We start from the raw sequence: 20,736 nt of genomic DNA, 5'->3' as shown, positions 1-20,736 counted from the left end.
GGCTCCGCCCCGTAAGGTCCTGAGCCCCGCCCCGCATCTCTCCGAACCCCGCCGCGGCCCTGCCCCCGCTCCCGTGACTACCCTGAAGCGGCGGTGTTCTCTGCTCTAGCCCACCCGGGCTTCCTAGAGCCTCCGTGCCCGCGGCAGCATCCCGGCTACCCCCTCCCGCCGTGGTGGTACATCCCGGCGCTACGGCGTCCGAGCAAGGCCGAAAGGGCTGCGGCGCCGACGGTTCGCGTTTCTCGTGTTGCTTTGACTGACAGCTGCCCCGCCGTGCGGCGGCGCGCACAGGTACGGCGGGTCTGCGGGCTGGGGTCCCGCCGGCCCGATCGCAAGTCGATTCGAGCCAAGAGGCGGTTAACACGTGGTGGTGGCGCAGCCGGAGAGTGGGCTGCGGATTGCGCACGGCCAAGGCGATCTTCCCGCCTCCTGGGCCGGACTCCATGGGGTCTCGGTCTGGAGCCCTTTCCCGAGGTGCCCAGCCAGAGTCCCGGCCGTGGAGTTGGGGTGTCCTTCTCCTTCGCCGCTGCAGACCGTCGGCGGTATTGTGTCCCGAGCCCCGACGGCGGCCTCCCGCGCTCAGCAGTCCTCTCCTCTGAGAAGGGGCTAGAAGAGTTTTTGCCTGCGGAGAGGAGCAGGGTGGTGGTCCGGGAAGGCGTCGTGGAGGAGGCACCCTATGAGCAGACCGTCTAACCTCTTTTTCCCGGGATATTAGGCTCAGACGTGGAGATTGCTTGCGGGACTGCTAGGGGCCCACAGGTCTGCCTCACCTGGAGGTGACCTAAGGACTTAAGGGAATGGGCCAGGGGCTGGCTTCTGGGGAATGTATCACCTTGGCCGCAGCGCCTTCTTGCTGTGCCGAGGGCTATCCTTAGGAAAACGAAGCAGCTTGCAGTGAGACGCTGGAGAGGTTCCGTAGAACTTGGGAAGTTTGGGATCTGGTTACAGTGAAGCCTCGGGGAGGGGGGGGTCCAAGACATTTTCCAGGTGCCTCTGGGAAACAAACGATGGAGGAGAGGTCGAGAAGGGTCTCCTGGGTCTTGAGTGTGGTTGGTCAGAGCCACTGGCCAACTTAGCGGTTGTGCCCCCGCTGGCACCCTGGACTGCCTCCCTGGCAGCGTTTGCCATCCCCCATGGAGCCACGTGCAGAGGCACGAGCTAGGCGACTTCCCGGTCCTGTCCCCTCCCCCCAACATCCTGCCCTGGCCAGAGGGGCAGTGGGGGCCTGTGAGTCACTGTGGCCTGGGATCAGGCTCAAGATCAGGACTGAAGACTGCTGGTGGCCAGAGGTGAGGGCTTCAGGGGAGTGGGGTAGGAGATGGTCAGTAGGGTCTATCCTAGGGATGGGGTGGAGGCCAAAGGCTCCTTGGAGGAGGGGCTCAGTTCGGTCCGGCCCCTGGAAGACTTGTTTACTTAGGGAGAGTTGGGGAGTGAAGCCTGTGCCAAGTTGACATTCCTGGAATTCCCGTGTGTGTGTGTGTGTGTGTGTGTGTGTGTGTGTGTGTGAGAGAGAGAGAGAGAGAGAGTGTGTGTGTGTTTGTGTGTTCTCTAGCCCGAGGGAAAGCCCACTAGTTTCTAGTGCCTGTTGTGGGTGGTGGCATCCTCTCCTCCCCTAGTTCCCGCTCCAGCTCCCTGGATTCCCAGAAATGGCCCAGGCTAGAGAACTCCAGGCTGTTGCTATTCACCCAGCCTTTGCTAATCCCAGAGTGTAGTGTGGGACGGGGCGGGGTAGGGGTGTGTGTTGGGGGCATGTGTTGTGGGTCAGTGCTCTCCAGAGCCCTGGCCCGGGTCCCAGGCTGAGCTTCTGCCCCTACCTCTACCGTTTCCTCACTGTTGCAGGCTTCCCATTGGGACTGTGGGAGAGAGATGTAGGCTACTTCCACCTCAGCTCTGCCTGCAGTGTTCCCCCACTGCGAACTGACTGGTCTGCCTGGCAAACGGCTTTGTGAGAGTGGATGCTCCGTCTACTGTACAGGGTGGAGGGCGCACGGAGGGAGATGTGCTCAGACGCAGTTTCTAACGCGTTTGCCACAGTTCCTGCCAGAGGAGGGGGGTCACTTCAGGGCAGGGGACGAGGAAACCCGTGATTGGAGTTTTAGCTGCCCAGCCCCTCCCACCCTGGGTGTTGCCCTGAAAACAGCCAGCCAAAAGAGGGTGCTGACCTGTGGTCTGGAGCACTGGGCTGGGTTTCAGCCGGCTCTACCCTTTGGCCTTACATCACAGCCTCAGTTTCCCCATTTGTAAAGCTCTGCTGCGATCAGAAGCATCCACGGGAAGGATTCGATTCCCCTACGTAGGCTCCCTTGAGCTAGGGGAAGTGGTCAAAAGTGACTTCTCCCGGCAACTCTAGCCCGGTGCCCTTGGCGTGCTCATGTAGGACCGTTTATAGCCCTCTTAGGGTATGGAGGGTCGACATACACACTCCTATTCCTCATTCCCAGGCCATATCTGTGCAAACTCACTAAGTGTGTTTAGTACATGTTGTCCAAACAGCTTTTTTAAAAAAAGATTTTATTTTATTTTATTTTTTTATTATATGTAAGTTCACTGTAGCTGTCTTCAGACACTTCAGAAGAGGGCGTCAGATCTCATTACGGATGGTTGTGAGCCACCATGTGGTTTCTGGGATTTGAACTCAGGACCTTTGGAAGAGCAGTAGGTGCTCTTAACTGCTGAGCCATCTCTCCAGCACCCCCAAATAGCTTTTGAGAACCTGTGACTGAGCCGGGTGGTGGTGGCGCACGCCTGTAATCCCAGCACTCTGGGAGGCAGAGGCAGGCGGATTTCTGAGTTCGAGGCTAGCCTGGTCTACAGAGTGAGTTCCAGGACAGCCAGGGCTACACAGAGAAACCCTGTCTCAAAAAACCAAATCCAAAAAAACCAAAAAAAAAAAAAAAAAAAAAGAGAGAACCCGTGACTGAAACTGAAGTGACTAACTCAAGAATCCTTTGGGAGTAAGGCTGGGACACTTGGGATTTAGTGCTGGGGGGGGTCAACATGGTGGGGCACGTTGCTTTGTTCTCAGGATAAGCATCCCTGAGTCTCCCTTAGGTTCCTTCTATTCCACTGCCACAGGAGCTCTGACACACCTGAGGGTGCCAGGCAGGAAGGTGGGGGGAAGACACTATTTGGGGTGGCCAGCGAGTCTAGGAAGAAAGATGGGCCCTTTTGCTGGCTTTACCCAGAGAACCCTGCACCCCGGCAGCTGTGTCTCTGCAGTGGAGGGAGGTTTGTCTTCAGAGCTCCTGGTTAGGCTCTGTGCGCAGCTCTCTGTGCCTGCTTCTTGGTGGGAGGTGCACCTCCTGCACCGGGGATCTGTGGTGTTCCTGACCAGGGCGGGGACTCTAGGGCAGGCACTGGGGCCCTGCAGGGGCTGAAGCCGCAGCAGGAAGGCAGACAGCACAGCCTGTTTGTATTGGCACAACTCTCTCTGCCTCCTCAAAGAAGCTGTGGAGCCTCTCAGCCTCTCAGGGTGGGTGGTGTGCGCTGCACTCTCCTTCTGAGCTTGCTGGGCTAGGAGCAGTTACTACGGGGTCCAAACAAGCTTCTGGGCAAACTCAGACTGGCATGCCACTGAGGGTGGGTGCCAGCCTCAGATGCTTTGCTTGTTGGCAACTAACTACTGGCCCCAAGCAGCCATGGTCAAATTTGGTCTAGAGTTTGGGCGGGTCTCTTTTTGAGTGGCAACCTGGTCTGGCTAGGTGGGTGTCTGTGTTTTCCTTGTGGCTCGTTCCCCAGGGTTCTTTCTCATTTGTACCTACTCACAGGAGGAGGGCTCCCTTGTCTTAGAGCCCGGCTGGCAGACAGCTGCTATGCCCAGACCACTGTGGTTGGGCACTGGCCAGAGGGTTGAGGAAAGGTCCCCCTTGGCTCAGAGAGGGTGGCCTCGCCTCGGTCCCTCACTGTTAGTGATCGGCCTGCATGCCACACCCTGTGAATTCTGTCCTTCGCAACGGTCATGACCTGATCCTCAGTCGGCTAGATCAGTCCCTGTTCGTGTGGGTTTGACAGGCAGGGCCTTTTGGGCAGGAGAGGGACACACTGTTCAGAAGGCAGCATCTTAGCAGAGATGGGCTGGCTCTCCTTTGCCCCAAGAACTTTTGGCTGCTTTTGGGGAGCCTGCCTCCTTCCGATTTTGGCTGCTGGTTGCTTTCTGTTGTTGTAAGAACAAGATCAAAGCACTTTGAGAGGTTTTTTTTTTTGTTTGTTTGTTTTTTAGTTATAGACTACACTTAAAATAAATGTATTCTTCTCTCATACTTGACACACTGACCACAGTTCCCCCTCCCTTCACTCCTCCCAGCATTCCCCCTCAGCCCTTCTCCTCCGGAGCCACTCCTCCCTTTCCCTTCAGAAAGGAGCAGTCCTCCCAGGTATATCAACGAAACCCTGTCTCGAAAAACCAAAAAAAAAAAAAAAAAAAAGACTAGGCACAAACCCCTCATCAAGGCTGGAGGAGGCAACCCAGTGGGGGGGAAAGGGTTCGAAGAGCAGGCAAGAGAGCCAGAGACACCCCCCCCCCCCACACACACACATACACTCCCACTGTTAGGAATTCCACAAGATCACCTGTAAATGTTTGGGTCCCCCCACACACCCCCAGACAGGGTTTCTCATTGTAGCCCTGGCTGTCCTGGAACTCACTCTGTAGACCAAGCTGGCCTCAAAGTCAGAAATCCGCCTGCCTCTGCCTCCCAAGTGCTGGGATTACAGGCGTGCGCCACCACGCCCGGCTTTTGATCACCTGTAAATGTAAGTTTTCTTCACCAACTGTCATCTCAGGCTCGCTGCTGAATCAGCTCATCCTTTCCAGTTCTTTCTGAACTCTGGCTGGCTGGTCAACTCCGCTGTCCTGGCTCAAACTCATCCCCAAGCTGCTTGGAACTGTCTTCCCTCTGAATTGCTCTGCGTGGTCTCAAACTAAGTCTGGCAATCTGTTCTAATCTTGGCTTCTTCTGTCTTTACCTGCAACCTGTGTCTGTGAAACTGCCCTGGTTAAACTGCCTCTTCTCTCTCTCTCTCTCTCTCTCTCTCTCTCTCTCCCTCCCCTCACTCTCTCCCCACTCCTCTCTTTCCTGTGCTGTTCTGACTCATTTTATCAAATCCTTGATTCATCACTTTGTTTGTTTGTTTGTTTGTTTGTTTGTTTTTCCTGGCTGTCCTGGAACTCACTCTGTAGACCAGGCTGGCCTCGAACTCAGAAATCCGCCTGCCTCTGCCTCCCAAGTGCTGGGATCACAGGAGTGCGCCACCACCTCCCGGCTCTTGATTCATCTCTTTGTCTGCCTTTCAGTTAGACCTCACTTTCAAACATGGCTGCTTCCAGCTACAGACTAACCTTACCTTCACCGTTTGGGATTAAAGGTGTGTGCTAAGGGCATGTCTGTCTGTATTGCACCAGGATCCCTCAGACCCAGGAGGTCTTTGGATGTGATGTTGCCGGATTAAAATTCCTCTGTAAATCCCAAGCTGCACAATCATAATATATGTGCCTGGGACCTAGCTCAGGCCATACAGGATCCCTGGTTGTTGTTTCATTTTTTTTTAATTTATTTATTATATGTAAGTAAGTACACTGTAGCTGTCTTCAGACACTGCAAAAGACCACATCAGATCTCATTACAGAGGGTTGTGAGCCACCATGTGGTTGCTGGGATTTGAACCCAGGACCTTCAGAAGAGCAGTCAGTGCCCTTAACCGCTGAGCCATTTCATTTTATAACCGATTATGCAGGCAAATCAGAACAGGAACTTGAGGCAGGAACTGAAGCAGAGGCCAGGGGAGTGCTGCTGCCGCTGCCGCTGCCGCTGCTGCCTCTACCGCTGCCGCCGCTGCTCTGTGTGACTCACTTAGCGCCTTTCTTTTTAAAAAATGAACAATTAATTCTTTTTTTACTGGTTTATATATTCGATTTACATCCCAATATCAGTCCCCCACCGGTTTTTTTTTTTTTAAGATTTATTTATTTACAATGTGTACAGTATTCTGCCTTCACATATGCCTACACGCCAGAAGAGGGCGCTGGATCTCCTTATAGATGGTTATAAGCCACTATGTGGTTGCTGGGAATTGAACCCAGGTGCTCTGGAAGAGCAGCCAGTTTTTTGTTTGTTTTTTTTCTTTTTCTTTTTAAAAAGATTTATTTACTTATTTTATGTATGAGTACATTGTAGCTGTCTTCAGACACACCAGAAGAGGGCATTGGATCCCTTAACAGATGGCTGTGAGCCACCATGTGGTTGCTGGGAATTAAAATCAGGAAGAGCAGTCAGTGCTCTTAACCGCTGAGCCATCTCTCCAGCCCAAGGTTACAGCCCCAGCTTGCTTTCTTACACATTCCAGGACCACCTGCTCAGGGTGACCCCTCCCACAAGTAGACTGGGTTCTTGCATCCATCATCAATTAAGAAAATGCCCTACAGATTTCTCTATATCTACTTAGAAAATGTTGTAATTTTACCTCTATAGATAGATATTATGTCTGTGTGTATATTGTATATTATGTGTATGCCTGCTGTCCATGGGGGGCCACAAGAGAGCATCAGATCCCCTGGAACGATTGTAAACTCCACGAGGGTGCTGAGACTCAAACCTAGGTCCCCTAGAAGAACAGCCAGTGCTCTTAGATGTTGAGCCATTTCCAGCCCCCTACAAGCTTTTTTGGGGGTGGGGTGGAGAAAGGGACTATGTAGCCCTGGCTGTCCTGGAACTCACTGTGTAGACCAGACTGGGTTTGAATTTACAGAGTTCCTCTGCCTCTGCTTCCTGAGTATTAGGATTAAAGGTGTGAGCCACCACAGCCAGCTTAAAAGACAGTTTTATGGAGGCATTTTCTCAGTTGAGATTCCCTCTTCTCAGGTAACTTTAGCTTGTGTCAAGTTGACAAAAAAAAAAAAAAAAAAAAACAAACCCTAACTACCACAGCTACCCCTGAAGGATGAAACCTGGAGTTCAGGATGGCTGTTCCTCAGTTCCCTTGCGTATAACCTTCAGCCTGGTGACTCTGACTCCTGGTCTCCTCACAGCTCCAGCTGATGCCCTCCTAGTACATCATGGGGAAATTTCAACCCGAGCCCCAGCCCCATGTCCAGGGGAGAAAATGATCAAGTAGACAGCAGGCTTATGTGTGTACTGCTGGGAGCTCGGGTCTTCAGAGTCACCCTCAGAGGCGTGTTTCAGTAGCTAACCCCATTGGGGTGATTGTCAGTATGGGTGATGTTTGGTCCAAGGTGGGGATATAGTTTTTCTGGTCAGTCCATCTTCCCTGGACCCTATGGCTACTGGTGTCTGGACACTTGTGTATGTACATGGCCTAGTACATGCATACTACCATTTATGGGCACCCTCCCACTCCAACCCTGAGTGCCGTATGTCTGGCTGAATCAGGCCAAGAGCACAGGGCCGGGGCCACAGTTCACAAGGGTTTTTAGATGTCAGCTGCCAGTTGCTTACTAGGTAGAACATTCAGGCTATAGTCTCTGCTGGGCTGTGGATGTGGTCATCTCTGTCCCTTTCTTGGGGTCCAGACACATTAAATAAAACTTGAGGGAAATGGCAAGATGGGGTGTGTGAGATAAATCCTAGGCTGATTGGGCTCTTCCAGGCATGCTTCCTGCATTTTGGGGGCTCCCATGCATCCACATCCTAAAGACTGAGACCCTAACCATGCAGCCTTGTGGGCTGGGGTTGCAGTTCCCGATAGTGCCCTCTGGGGGGCAGCAGTAGCCTGGTGCAGTGAACCTAGGTACTGGGCCTGGAGCTGCAAACCTCTAGGCACGTGGAGTTTCCATTATGATGCAGCCCCTTTAAAAGCTGCTCAGCATCACCCATGGGCATCCTTCGTTTTACTTTTATTCTCCTCTACTTCCTCTGCTGCCTCACCCTGGACCTTCAGCAAAAGGTTTTCCTTGTTTTGCCTTCCCTCCTGTTGTCTGGGCTGCAGATCAGATGGGGAACCTTAGCCTCAAGTTAGTACCTGGCGCACACGTTGGGGCTCTTATGATCTGCATTCTTTGATAGGGTTGGGGCTCGGAGATCGAGGGATGGGGCGCAGCAAGGGGCTATCATCTTATCTTTGACCGATGGGCTAGTGTGTATCTGGGTACACCTGCAAGGTGCCACTTACCATGTGCTTGTCTGCCTGGGATGAGATGGTGTTCATTAGTGATAGGCTTATTCTTCCTGAGCTGGTCAAAGTAAAATTCCAGGTCCCTGGTTCTGCAGTTATTGACAGTTGCAGAATGGCGCCACTGGGACTCTCAAAATGGCCCGTGACTGTGATAGAATCTGGCCTTGCTCCCACCACCGCTAGGAGAATGGACTGGACCAGAGCTGATTCCGGGAGCGCTCTGGACCAGCAGGGGGCCATCTGGGGCTCTTTGGCATCTCTCTCTCTGCTACTTTGGTCATTGAATTCTCCTTTTTTAAGTTAGAAAACCTCATGGACACCTCACCCTCCCAGGCACCACCGGCTTCTTATGGGCGCTTGAAAGCCAAAGCCGCTCAAGTTGCTACCAACAGCAATTGGGTCACGTCTTCATTTCCTCGGGCCTTTGCACATCATTGATGCGGTTGAAGATTTGCTGCCGAATGGGCAGCGGGCCTGTTGGATGTGGTGTGGGGTACAGGTTTGGGGCCGAGAGCTGCTGCGGTGTCATTCCCGGCCCAGTCCCGTCAAAAGCTTCCGCTGTCCTTCAGCTGCTTCTTCTTGGGAGACCCCGGGAGGGTAACGGGGAGGTGGGGGCTCGGGGTCGCTGCGATTGGCCGATGGGGCGGGGTCCTCGAGGGGCGTGGCCACGCTGGATTGGCCGGGCGCTGGAGGGGCACAGCGGGCCGGCCCGCAGGTGTCTGGCCGCGGGGTGGGAGTCAAGTCGCGCGCCCGCTGCTACCGCGGGGCCGGGGAGGTGCGGGAGCTCGCCGGTGTGGTGCGGATGGGGCGTCCGGGAGTCACGGGCGCGGAGCGCTGACCACGGCTGTAGCCAGTGAGCTTGGCGGCGGGGGCCCAGCCTCCCCACCGCGATGCGCCGCTCCAGCACGGACGAATCCACGTACCGGCGCAGCCCTTCTCCGGAGAGCAAGGAGCCCGGCTTTGCGCGCGGCGGCCCCTTTCGGCGCTGCAGCAGCCTGTATGGGCGCGCGGGCGCCGGGGACGCCGGGGAGGCGGGCGGCGGCTTCTTCGGCCTGCACTCGACCCCCGGCCCCAAGACAGCCCAGGCGCGCTATACAACGCCCAAGGGCAACAAGTATGTGGTCTTCTACCTAGACCTCTCCTTCATCTTCCTTCTAGAGCTGAAGCGCTGCAGCATGGCGCGCGGCTGCCTCCAGGGCGTCAAGTACCTCATGTTCGCCTTCAACCTGCTCTTCTGGGTGAGTGTGGGGGCCTGAAGGACCGGGGTTTGCTGCTCTCCTAGTGGCTTCCAGGAGCTCTCTTCTCTCTTCTCAGCTGTGGAGACAGGGTGTGTGCGCACGTGCTCACAAGACGGGCAGGACCAAGCCTTGCCTCTCCTGGGCTCCAGATCTCTGTGGTCTCTGTGCACTGAGCCACGGATGCCTCCTTCAGCCTCCTCCCTGCCCTCCCTCTTCAGCCTATGTCCTTGCCTCACCCCCTTCACACTCTGCTCCTCTGGGAGATTGACTTACAAGGTCCTGGTCCCCCAGGATCCCGAAAACCAAGGGTATGTGCACTGCTTGACCTATTAGTGCCTAGGGAGCTATATCAGACACTGGTCAGGGACTCTTCATGGACACGGGTGGCACCTGGCTCCCTGTCACCTCAGCAGAGCCTCTAACTTTTGCATGGGGTAATGTTCAGTTGGGGCTTGCATGATGATAGAGCAGAAGATGGTCCCCTCCAGTGTGGATAGAAGACAGTTTGCAGACTCTCACCCCTGTGAAATGGGGAAAAGGAGCACATTTGATTACCACCTGGTGTTGGGGCTTGGCTGAGCCTGAGTGGAGTCTGCTAGATTTGATTAGAGGTGACCCTTTAGTACCTGGGCATGGCCTGGACCTTCACTCACTAACTGGAATACTTGGAGAATGGTGTCCAAGGTCATTCTGTACTCTACCTTGGTTCCTGAGCCAACTTTCTGGGAGTGGGTGTGACTGAGGATGAGGGGTGTGGCTGGGGATGGAGTGGGGCTTGGGAATGAGGATGAGGGGGACCACTGGGATCCCCACTTGCTGCTCATTTGCATGCAGTCCAGTTCAAGTCAGATGTGCAGAAACCTAGGTCCACTTTTCTGACCTCTTGTTTCTTATAGCCCTGGCCCAGGGCAGGAGCTGGGATTTGCTGGGACCCTGGGCTGCATGAGGGCAGTAGTCCAGGGAAGCTGCTGCCCCACCTGTCCCATCTTCTCCAGACCCCCATCAAGAGCTTTCTGCCAGAGGCTCCTAAGAGGGGTGGTCCTGGGTCTGGGGGTACTCTCATACCAGGTGGGCATGGAGATAGGTGTGGGCCGAAGCTGTAACCAGCCCATGAAAGATGGACTTTAGTGGGCTCTAGTGTGTGGTCAGGAACAACTGATTGGCAGGGTCAGGGTGTCTCTGACATTGTGACAGTTTGGGTGGGGGTGTGATTTCAGGCAACAGTATGACAGGTAGGCAAGTATACACTGTGACCAGACCTGACAGCTGTAGGTCACTCTGATGGTAGCAGGTAGTGTAGGTGGCAGAAGGGCAGTAGGAGTGTGGGGGCTGGGTAGCTGCTGGGTAGTGTTTGGTTTGGGGAGACTAAGGTTGTTGGAGTTACTGCTCTCTTCCTGATCTCAACATCTGGCCACAGGGAGAAGGGCCCACTGGCTACGGAGCAGGCACATTCCATGGACCACTGACTAACATCCTCTACCCGAGAAATAAACAATCAGTATCCCGTGAGACTCTAATGCTGAAAAACACAGTATCTTTCTGTTATCCACATGCATCTCCAGCGTTGCAAACGGGCTTATGCCTCAGCATCGTTGTCTTGCCCCTGCAGCTTGATTCCCAGTGAGGGGTTAGAGGCAACCATGCAAAGAGTGCTGTGAACAGCATGGTTTTGCCTAGAAGTACCTGTGCCGGGCCTGGCAGAGTCCATCTGGGCTAGCAAGTGTGAGAATCCATCCATCTGGCCGGTCAGTATGTCAGTCCACCTTGTCCCTGGCACTGTGAACTAACCTCCCCTCCTGCTGGTAACAGGCTGAAGTGGGAGGGCCAGAGCATAACCTACCCAAGACTCTGACTTCTTTGCTAGACTCCTATAGGAGAGGCTTTGATCCTCATTTGGCACTTATAATGCAAGATTAGCAGACAGGACCCTAGCCTCTGCCGTGTGTCCTCAGTCACTCTATTAGAGTTAACCAGGCAACTGGAGTCAAAGCTGAACTAACCCCCTAGAGCTGTGTGTGTGTGGGGACCCAGTGAGCCCTTCCCCTCCTTCAGCAAACAGCTTGCTGCTGGGCAGTGATGCCCAACTCTACAGGATACTTGCTCAGCCTGCCTTTGAGATGTGCACAGGCTATAGACTAGCTGGTTAGGGCTGGCCGTGCCTCAGGGAAGTGGGCTGAGGACACAGCCCCTGAACACAGTTAAGTGAGTAGGTGGTGTTGGGTGCTGGCCACTGGCAGTGAGGGAGTGGGGGCTGAGCAGCCCCTGGGACCCCTGTCTCAGGCCTCGGAGGCTGCACTGTCAGCTGGGCCTCTGCCAGCAAAGCTCTTCCTGTAATGGAAGTTGAGGCCTCCTGGGATCAAGGGGAGTCGGTGAAGCCTCCGCTCTCCCTTGCTCTCCCCTCCCCTGCCCTGGGCTCTCTCTCGAGCATCTACCTACTGTGGGGTAAGGGTTAGCATAGTGGGGCTGAGCACACGGAGTAGGGTGAGATCTTCCCATGGCTCTTCTGTGTCCAGGTTCCTGAGATGCTAGCCAGGCCCAAGCTGTGTGGTTGGCTCTATCCATACGTGTACTGACCAATCTGAGGCCCTTCCTCCAATGTTTCCAGGCAGGTGTCCCTCCCCTTTCCTCAGTCTAGCAAAGGTACAGCTGTTCCCCGCATGGTCAGTGTCTGGGTGGACAAGATGGAATTTGGAGGCATGCCTGCCACTGTGTGACCTGAGTAAATCCTGTATTCTTGGGGTCTCAGATTCTCCATCTTGAATATACCGGCTCATCAAGGTGATCCAAAGGAATGCAGATCAGGGTCCCTCAGCTCCCACCCAGGTGGCCTGTGATGACCCTAGATGAATGAACAGCTGAGCAGAGGTTCTGAGTTGGGGGGCAGCTCAGGAGTTAAGCTTCACTTGTCTTTCCTTCAGGGAGGGAACTGGGGCCTCACTCTGCTCTGCCTGGGCTGTCACCACTGTAGCCTCAGTACTTGCCCAGTGCTGTTCCAAAGGAAGGTACCACTGAGCCCAGGGATCTTCCCCCACATTGGCAACAAGTTGCAGGGCACATGCCTCGCTAGGCTCTTGGGTGTGTGTTGCCATTGATGAGCTGAGATGGTATCTGATGGACAGTGGCCCTATTGTTAGTCTCTGGCACTTTCAGTCTGGTAGACGAGGGGACTAGGAAATGGCAAAGGGCTCTATACCTAGCTCCTTGGAAGAACCAGGATGCTCAGGGTCAGGGAGATCTCTGTTTCCTGTAACAGCTTATATTTGTCATAGGGGTGGCAGGGAACTGCCCAATGCAGGAAGCCATGGTCTTGTTTGTTATTTGGGATATTGGTGACTCTGGCAATGTCCCGAGTTGGGTGAAAACAAATTGTATTTTTTAAGTATTGGGAGACTGGCTTCCCTTACTTATGATGACATTGAACTCTTAACCTTGCTGCTTCCACCTTTCAAGTCCCAGGAATACAGATTTATATGGTACTGGAATACACAGGGAATACACAGTTGCTTGGCAAACACTCTACTAACTGAACTACATCCCCAGGCGTATATTCAATTTTAAGTGCACAAACTCACCCCACTGGGATAACCAACATCCTAGCCAAGATGGGGAAGGTTCCTGCCAACCTGGCTTCTTGACATACCCTTGGCTTATTCAGGGGCCCCAGCCCATCCACCTCCACCAAAGATGTGGCTAGCTGCCCGGCCATCTGCTACACTGAGCTAGCTGTGTATGGCTGGAGGGGTGGTGGGCAGAGGCCTGCTGGCACCCACCTCTGTGGACTTGGACAGGCACATTTGGTGGGCACCCAGTACCATATGGCTCTCAGCCTGAGGCTGATCCAAGGGGCTAGAGGCTAAGGCACCTGCTGTGCACAGATCTGGGTGGTGCCTGGGTAACAGCTCATTACACCTCTCAAGGACTGTTGTTGGGCATCACAACAGACTGCCTAGCAGGTGACCCCAGTAGGCTGTGCTTATGGCCAAGCATGCTGCATGAAGATCAGCCAGAAGGCTAGGATGGAGGACCACAGGGGCAGGAGGTCCTGCCCCTGAGTGATATTCCCAGCTACTATCACTCAGGACTCTGGCTTCTTTAAGGATTGCTGTGGGGAGTGGGCTCTGCCTCTGACCAGGGCTTCTGTCTAGCCTGGGAATACAGCTGCAGAGAGTGAGCCAGCAGTGGAAGACGGTCTGTCTCAGGAGATGGGGCTCAGGGTTCTGGGGGAACACTGTGGATTTGGTGTGGGGTCTTAGTTCCATTCCCACTTTTGACTGAGGAGAGATCTTGCTCCAGGCCACCGGGCTCAGCCCCGAGTCCTGCCTTTCTCATCTTCTGAATCTAATGGACCCATTTTCTCTTGAGCTTTGAAGCTGTAATTTTCCTGCCAAAATGTTTTTAAAAGCTGCATGCACTGAGACGTTTTCAACATTACAGGTACAGTACTCTTAGCACATGCAGTTTACATTACTGCGCCCATGCTTGTAGCATTTCTGAGAGGGCTGGCCCAGATACTGGATGGTGGGGTGGCTCTGGGTGTTCTACTCATTTGTGACAATGCACGTGACACCACTGGATGACAGTGGAGCATCTGGGCTGGTGTTCATCTCTGTCACAGTGAGGGTGACAGGTTACATGGCAGTGAGTGGATGACATTCATGCTGTCTCACCGTGTCAGTGTAGGAGACTGGTTCTCTTCTGGGTGTGGGGTACCTTCCTGCCAGTCCTGCCTTGGAGATTATACCTTCCTGGCCTCCTGGAATGGGGCATCTCCCGCCACCCCCCAGTGGTGCCAGCTGCTTTGCATAGCAGTGTCCTTTCTATGCCCTTCGGGGTCCCATGGGGGTGCTCCAGCAGCTTACTTTCCTGCTGACATGAGCCGTCTGCTGTCCTCGGAAGGCAGAGGCGGCTGGTGCAGACAGCTTGGGTCTTAGTGACATTTATCATTGCTGTATTAGCAACTCCCCCTCCCCCATTTTAGGACCTGCTATGATAAGCATGAGTGTTTAGCTTTGCTATGACCCTCGCAGATGTGACTCATTTGGGGGCCATGGCTCCTCTGCGGAGGTCAGCCCTGTGGGTGGGTGTCTCTTGAGGCTTCTTGCTGCTTTTGACACCCAGCTCTTCCAGAGGAGGCGTGGAGGGAGGGTGGGGAGTCCTCACTTCAGACATGGTTCTTCTGATCTAGTCCAAGGTAGCAAGCAGGATATTACTTCTGCCTAGCAGTGAGAGGGTCTCGAAGGTCCTTCCATAACCTGAGTTACCTTACTGGGTCCTAGAAAACCTCATGATGCTTGGGAATGGCTGGAGACCATGGGACTAGCACATGAAGATAGGTGAGGCCCTGCTTGCCATGGGAGAAGCCTCCCAGATCCAGCAGCCTTGAGTGTTTATAGAATGACTGTATGCCTTGTCATTGGGTGATTCTGTGAGCAACCTCAAGACCAAATCTCCATAGGGGGACTTCTCTCCACAGGCTGAATGGGGTTGCCCAGCCCATCCAACTGCCTTACTTGGTCAACCCCGTAGACAGCACTACCTCTCAGCCACTGCAGCGTTGTAAATGAGGCATCCCTTGTGGCTAAGTACAGCTCACCCAGGGCATATGAACCCTGGCAGGTTCCCTGAACCTTCTCCAGGATCCAGAGCTTCCTGAATGGGCAACATTTCCAGGTTCCTTGCTTCTTGATAACTCTACAGTAATGTCTCCAAGAGTTACCTAGAACTCAGAACCTTAGGTCAGAGCCTATATCATGGGCTGTCATGTCCTGTCCAACTCTCTGTTGGGCTGCCAGGCCTTTTCCTAGAGCCTAGGCATTGGTCCATCACTAGCTTCCTGGAATACATCTTTCCTTCCTCCTCATTTGACAGAGCCCAAGGCTTCATATGAGGGTGGGGCCATAGTTTTCCTCTCCCATGGCAGCCCTGGGACAGACCAGATGTCCCTGTCACCATGCTGTGATGGATCCTAAGTCAATCACTGCATGCCTTCCTTCCCTGCTTCCTCTTGATTTTTATAAAAAGGAGTGATGAGAGCCTGGGGTAGTGGCATGTACCTTTAATCCCAGCACTCAGGAGGCAGAAGCAATTGGATCTCTGAGTTAAAGGATCTCTGAGTTAAAAGTTCTACACAGCAAGTTCCAAGACAGTCAGGATTACACAGAGAAACCCTGTTTCAAAAAACTAAAAATGAAGGAAAAAAAAGTGATGAAACTCAGGGAGGCTCAGGAAGGTGGGGGGAGGCTGGGCGGTAGGTAGCAGGTGCGCGGTGAGATCCTTTGGTTGGTATCACAGAGCTACTGCAATGTGATTATGAGCAGCAGTGTGCCAAGCCAGGGCTTCTCTGCTCAGGGTTATGGGTAGCCCAGGACACCAGAAGCCAGGGGCAAGGGGGCCATACAGGTGGGTGGGCCACTCAGTTGCCATGGCCTACATAGGGTGTGGGGAAGGAAGGTGCAGGATCAGAGGGCCAAAGGAGAGTCAGATCTTCTGCTCAGGCACAGGGCTGGGAGATGCTTCCTGCAGGAGTCTGAAGGCATAGTCTCACTGGGACGTGTATAAGGAGATGGACTCTGCCACGGACCACTGTCAAAGGGGGCAGCGGGAAGGACTTGAGGAGTGGTGCCCTGCTGTAGGAATTAAGCTGTCTCTGGTAGTTCCCAGGCTTGACAGTGTTGGCCTGAGCTTGTGGTCAGAGCCTTGCCCTAGGGGTTAAGAGCCCTGCCAGTCAACCTCACCCTCTTTTTCTCTCTTTCCCCATTGCTGTGGTCCTAGCTGGGTGGCTGTGGTGTCCTGGGTGTTGGCATCTGGTTGGCTGCCACACAGGGAAACTTTGCCACCCTGTCATCCTCATTCCCATCCCTGTCTGCTGCCAATCTACTCATCGTCACCGGTACCTTCGTCATGGCCATCGGCTTCGTGGGCTGCATTGGGGCCCTCAAGGAGAACAAGTGCCTACTGCTCACCGTGAGTTTGCTGGGCCCCGTGGCTCTCTACCCCACCAGCTCTACCTCTGAGGCCGTCTCTGTGGGTCTTTCAGGCCAGGTGGGGCTGGAGGCGTTGCTGAGTGGGGAGGGCACTGGGGATACAGATCTACAAGAATGCTTGTACAATATGCACGAGGCTCTGGGTTTAAGTCTCAGCACCACACATACGAAAAAGCATACCAGAGCTTGGAGAGACTTTTGGCAGGACACAGACCCAAGAATGTAGGCATCCCACGGGTGGCCTTTACCAAACTGTTCGATACTCATCCCTGTGGTGGCTCTACCCCAGCTCCTTGTCCTGGGCCTGCCCCTGGCCCCACCCTCTGGAAATCCTGTAGCACCACTTGGCCTTGGGAATATTATTTATGGGAAGGAAGCTATTTCCTCCTCCACAGTTTATGGAGTTAATCACAGGTAATTAGGAAAGGTCCTGGAGGACCTTACAATTAGCAAGCCTGGCAGCAGCCTCAGGCTGCATGGCAGGTGGACTACTGGTCCACTTCAAGAGGTTTTAAATGGTCCCTTTCCTCTCCCTGGGACAGGAGTTTGCTCAGGGCTCAATCCCTTGTAGAGACACACTGACCCCTTCTCTTAGCACCTTTAGGGGTATGGCAGAATGTTTTTCGGCCTCTGATAGGTGATATTTGGTATCTTAAATTTCCAAATTGTGGCTGGGAACGGAGCTCAGCTGTAGAGTACTTGTCTAACATATATCCCAGTGAGTGCGTGTCTGTGTGTGTGTGTGTGTGTGTATAGAGTCTCAAATAGAAATGTCAGGCCAGGAGCCTGGGGAACAGGGACATACGGATACATTGGGATGCTTAAGTCAGGCATAGAGGTGGAATCCAGGCCAGCAGTCCATTTAGGCCTGGGCATGGTCTGGCCTGGCTCTTGAGTTCCATGGTGTGGAAGGAGTTCTGGGGCTCTCCAGGAGCAGGGCTGTGAGTAAGGGACATGTTCTCTACAGTTCTTTGTGCTGCTGCTGCTAGTGTTCCTGCTGGAAGCCACCATTGCTGTGCTCTTCTTTGCCTACAGTGACAAGGTATGTTGCTGCAAATGGAAAGTGCATGGGGTACTGGGAGCCCCAGGGCTCTGGTTGTATGGGTGGGACAACAGCACTCTTAATTCCTAGGATACGTGGCCAGGGCCCTCTACTGAATATAGGCTCCTAAGTGTGCACTGTCCCAACAACCTGATCCACACTGCTGCTATGTGACACGTGTCATTTCCCATCCTATCTGCCTGGTCACGTGGTTGGGTTTGCTGACATATTTTAGGGTCCTGACTTACAGCTGGTGCTATGTTCCAGCTCCAGTGTGCTCAGCTTCCCCATAGGACCTCCTCTCTGTAACGTACCCCTGGACCAGAGGAAGCTCCTTGTACAGGCTGGAGGTGCCCTTCAGTGCCCTAGTTCCTTTACTGAATTTCTAGGAATGGTGCCCATGCCCTCAGCTGTAGAGCAGATACATCTGCTTGTACTACCAAATACACTAAAGTCCTCCCCTAGCCTTCCAGGGGAAGCCTATAGAGATGAGACGGCAAAGGCTTGCACCAGGGTCCTTGAAGCTTCTGGGAATACATGTGCCTGGATTGTGTCCTGAGTGTGATAGGGTAGGGGGTAATCCCAGGAAACAAGCAAGAGGTTCAGGTAGAGGGGGAATGGGGTATTGATGAGGGATACTTCCTGTCTTGGACTGACGTGGAGGGTATTAACTGGTGGTCTGTTAACAGATTGACAGTTATGCCCAGCAAGACCTGAAGAAGGGCCTGCATCTGTATGGCACACAGGGCAATGTGGGCCTCACCAATGCCTGGAGCATCATTCAGACTGATGTGAGGCTTGGGCGGCCTTCTTGGTATGGTGGGACAGGCTGGCAGGGTGGGTATTGTGGCTACCTCTCCACCCAATCCTTTGCTTCCTTCCTGCTTCTAGTTCCGATGCTGTGGAGTTTCCAATTACACTGATTGGTTTGAGGTATACAATGCCACTCGTGTGCCTGACTCCTGCTGTCTGGAGTTCAGTGACAGCTGTGGGTTACACGAACCTGGTACCTGGTGGAAGTCGGTAAGAGCCTTTCCTTCCTCTGGTGGGTGGTTGCAGGGGTGGGGTCCCCCCCCCAGCTGACCCTGACTCTCTTGCAGCCCTGTTATGAGACAGTGAAGTCCTGGCTCCAGGAGAACCTGATAGCTGTGGGCATCTTTGGACTGTGCACGGCACTGGTGCAGGTGAGCTGTGCAGGGCAGTGCCTGGGACTCTTGACCACAATGGCAGAGGGCTTGCTCAGGAGCCTGGGACCTGGGCAGGCAGGTTGCAATGCAGATTGTAAGGAGCCAGTGTCTCAGACAGAGGAAGTTCACTAGGGGAGGTAACCTTTGGTATCTTAAGACCAAGTGTTGCCCCTGTCCAGTACTCCTTGTGCAGAGTCTGTTGTCACCCAGTGGGTCAACACAGCCAGGCAGCCATATTGGTTGGTAATGACAGGGCTTCCCAGTGCAGGAGAGTGGCACTTGACACCCTGCTGCCTTCAGGCCCTGCTCTTTCCTTTTAGTTTATAGCCATCTATAGAACTGCTGAGGATTGGCAGCATGGTGCTCCAGGCTAAGTGGAACAGACCTGCAATCCATTAGGCAGAGATCCTCAGTTGGCTACAACTAGGTCAAGTAGGTAGAGTAGGATAGGCAGCGGGCGTAGACCCGGTGTGGAGAGGGTTGCAACCTGATGGACAGAATGCACCTTACCCTGGGGATGGACTTGCAAGAGTGGGATAATCCCGGGGTGCCCCAGGAAGCCCATTCTGAGCATAGTCAGCATTGAGCATAGAAGACCCAGGCTTCTGCCTGGGGGCAAAGGCCTGTGACCTCTTGTCTCCACAGATTCTGGGCCTCACCTTCGCTATGACCATGTACTGCCAGGTGGTAAAGGCGGACACCTACTGTGCATAGGTCTCACAGCCTCTGCTTCTCTGCCAAAGGACCCGCCCACGGGAGATGTCCAAACCCACTTCCCATGCAGCACTTGGTGCTCCGCTGAATGCAAGGGGAAGAGCTTGAGGCCAGAGCACCCAGGATCCATCCTTGCACCTGAGGGGGACTCTGCTTGGGTAGCAGCAGAGACACTAGATTATGGGGTTGGTGCCAAATGGCACCCAGGGCTAAGGGCCCAGGGAAATTTGACACTTTTTTATATCCATATATACCTTCCAGTGTTCACACAGGATGGGGTCCCCAGCCTTGCATGGATGCCAGGTTGGGGGGCAGGCTCAGTCTGCTCAAGGCCCACAATGATCTTGGTGCTCCAGGCAGGGCCAGGTCCCATGATCCACATTCCATGACAGTGTCGTGGTTCCAGATGCATCTTAATAAAGTGTGTGAGCAGTCCCTGGGTCTAGCTGGACACACAAAGGTTGTACAGCCACAGCCTTCAACTGAGGAAGTTCTTTCATTTTCCAAGGGTCAGCAGAGCTCAGGGGAGCACTGCTACCCTGTTTTAGTTGGGGGAAGGGGTTACCTCTGTTCACTCCTGTTTCTCCTGGGCTACCTGAGTTACTCTTGTATTTCTGTCCTAGTACCTCTCTCTGCCTCTGGGTTAGTCTGGATAGACTGCAGATTGTAACACTAGGAGACACAGAGCCCTTGCCACTGGCCAGAGTTAGAGTCGTGTAGAGCATCAAGACATTAAAGGTGAGGGCCTTGGACTATAGGGATGGTACTCTGGGGGTTCAGGTTAAAATGAGCTCCCAGGACCCTCAGAAGCTGTGAGGCATCTGACTTTCAGTCCCTACATCCTATCTGAGGGATCTACTCTGTGACACAGTTCTCATTAGGAGTCATCCTTGTGACTCACACACCTGAGTGTGATGTGCACTAGAGAAGAAGATTTGACTCTATAAATATCTGTAGAGCTGCTGCTACCCTTCCCGTTTTCTGGCTCTGGGCTGAGTCCTTGTGTCCCACTGCCCCCCTCTAGTAGAAGCCATAGGACCCTAAAGAATCTCAGAGTCACTGTGGAATCAGCTGTTCCCCGTAAGCTGCTAATTAGCAAAAAGTCCTGTTCCTTATAGATGGCCAAACTGAGGAGAAATTGTACTCAGAGCACAGTGGGGCACTGACCCGCAAAGCCTTGGCCCTTGTGAGCTTCACTCAAGTCCCAGGCTGCCCTTTCTCCCCGTGCTCACCAGCTCACTGTAGCCACTACCTGCCTTTGCCCTTCACTGACTGAATTTCTATCTACTAGTCTGTCAGCTCTTGGACAGCACCTCTGCATCCCTCAACTATGTGACTCAAACCCAGAACCTGAAGTTACTGCTCAGTGGGATGTCCCTGCATGGCTCTTGGGGTCAATCTCCAGCACCAATGAGGGGAAAAAACCAAGAGTCTGAGCTGGCTGC

General features: G+C 53.8%; 2 protein-coding genes across 4 annotated transcripts; one reads left to right on the top strand and one right to left on the bottom strand.

Moving 5' to 3' along the window:
- Positions 1 to 155: 155 nt before the first annotated feature.
- Positions 156 to 1,196, bottom strand: LOC127693960 (uncharacterized). Its single transcript, XM_052195272.1, has 2 exons — positions 833 to 1,196; positions 156 to 622 (listed from the first exon to the last, which is right to left on the bottom strand). The coding sequence occupies exons 1-2, from the start codon at positions 1,194 to 1,196 to the stop codon at positions 156 to 158; spliced, it is 831 nt and encodes a 276-aa protein (XP_052051232.1).
- On the top strand, positions 193 to 19,726 carry Tspan4 (tetraspanin 4). Of its 3 annotated transcripts, none has more exons than XM_052195257.1 (8): positions 193 to 291; positions 9,286 to 9,365; positions 16,137 to 16,328; positions 17,316 to 17,390; positions 18,080 to 18,181; positions 18,282 to 18,413; positions 18,491 to 18,574; positions 19,223 to 19,726. In XM_052195257.1, the coding sequence occupies exons 2-8, from the start codon at positions 9,303 to 9,305 to the stop codon at positions 19,289 to 19,291; spliced, it is 717 nt and encodes a 238-aa protein (XP_052051217.1). In that variant the 5' UTR covers positions 193 to 291; positions 9,286 to 9,302; the 3' UTR covers positions 19,292 to 19,726. The 3 variants fall into 3 exon arrangements, with proteins under 3 accessions (XP_052051217.1, XP_052051221.1, XP_052051213.1); XM_052195261.1 differs by lacking the exon at positions 193 to 291 and adding an exon at positions 1,191 to 1,289; XM_052195253.1 differs by lacking the exon at positions 193 to 291 and having other exon boundaries at positions 9,003 to 9,365.
- The last annotated feature ends 1,010 nt before the right edge of the window (positions 19,727 to 20,736 follow it).

Source organism: Apodemus sylvaticus, chromosome 1 (genome assembly GCF_947179515.1).
Source record: "Apodemus sylvaticus chromosome 1, mApoSyl1.1, whole genome shotgun sequence".
Classification (NCBI taxonomy): domain Eukaryota; kingdom Metazoa; phylum Chordata; class Mammalia; order Rodentia; family Muridae; genus Apodemus; species Apodemus sylvaticus.
The sequence above is the reverse complement of the archived record's forward strand: the minus strand, read 5'-3'. Positions and strand labels throughout refer to the sequence as shown.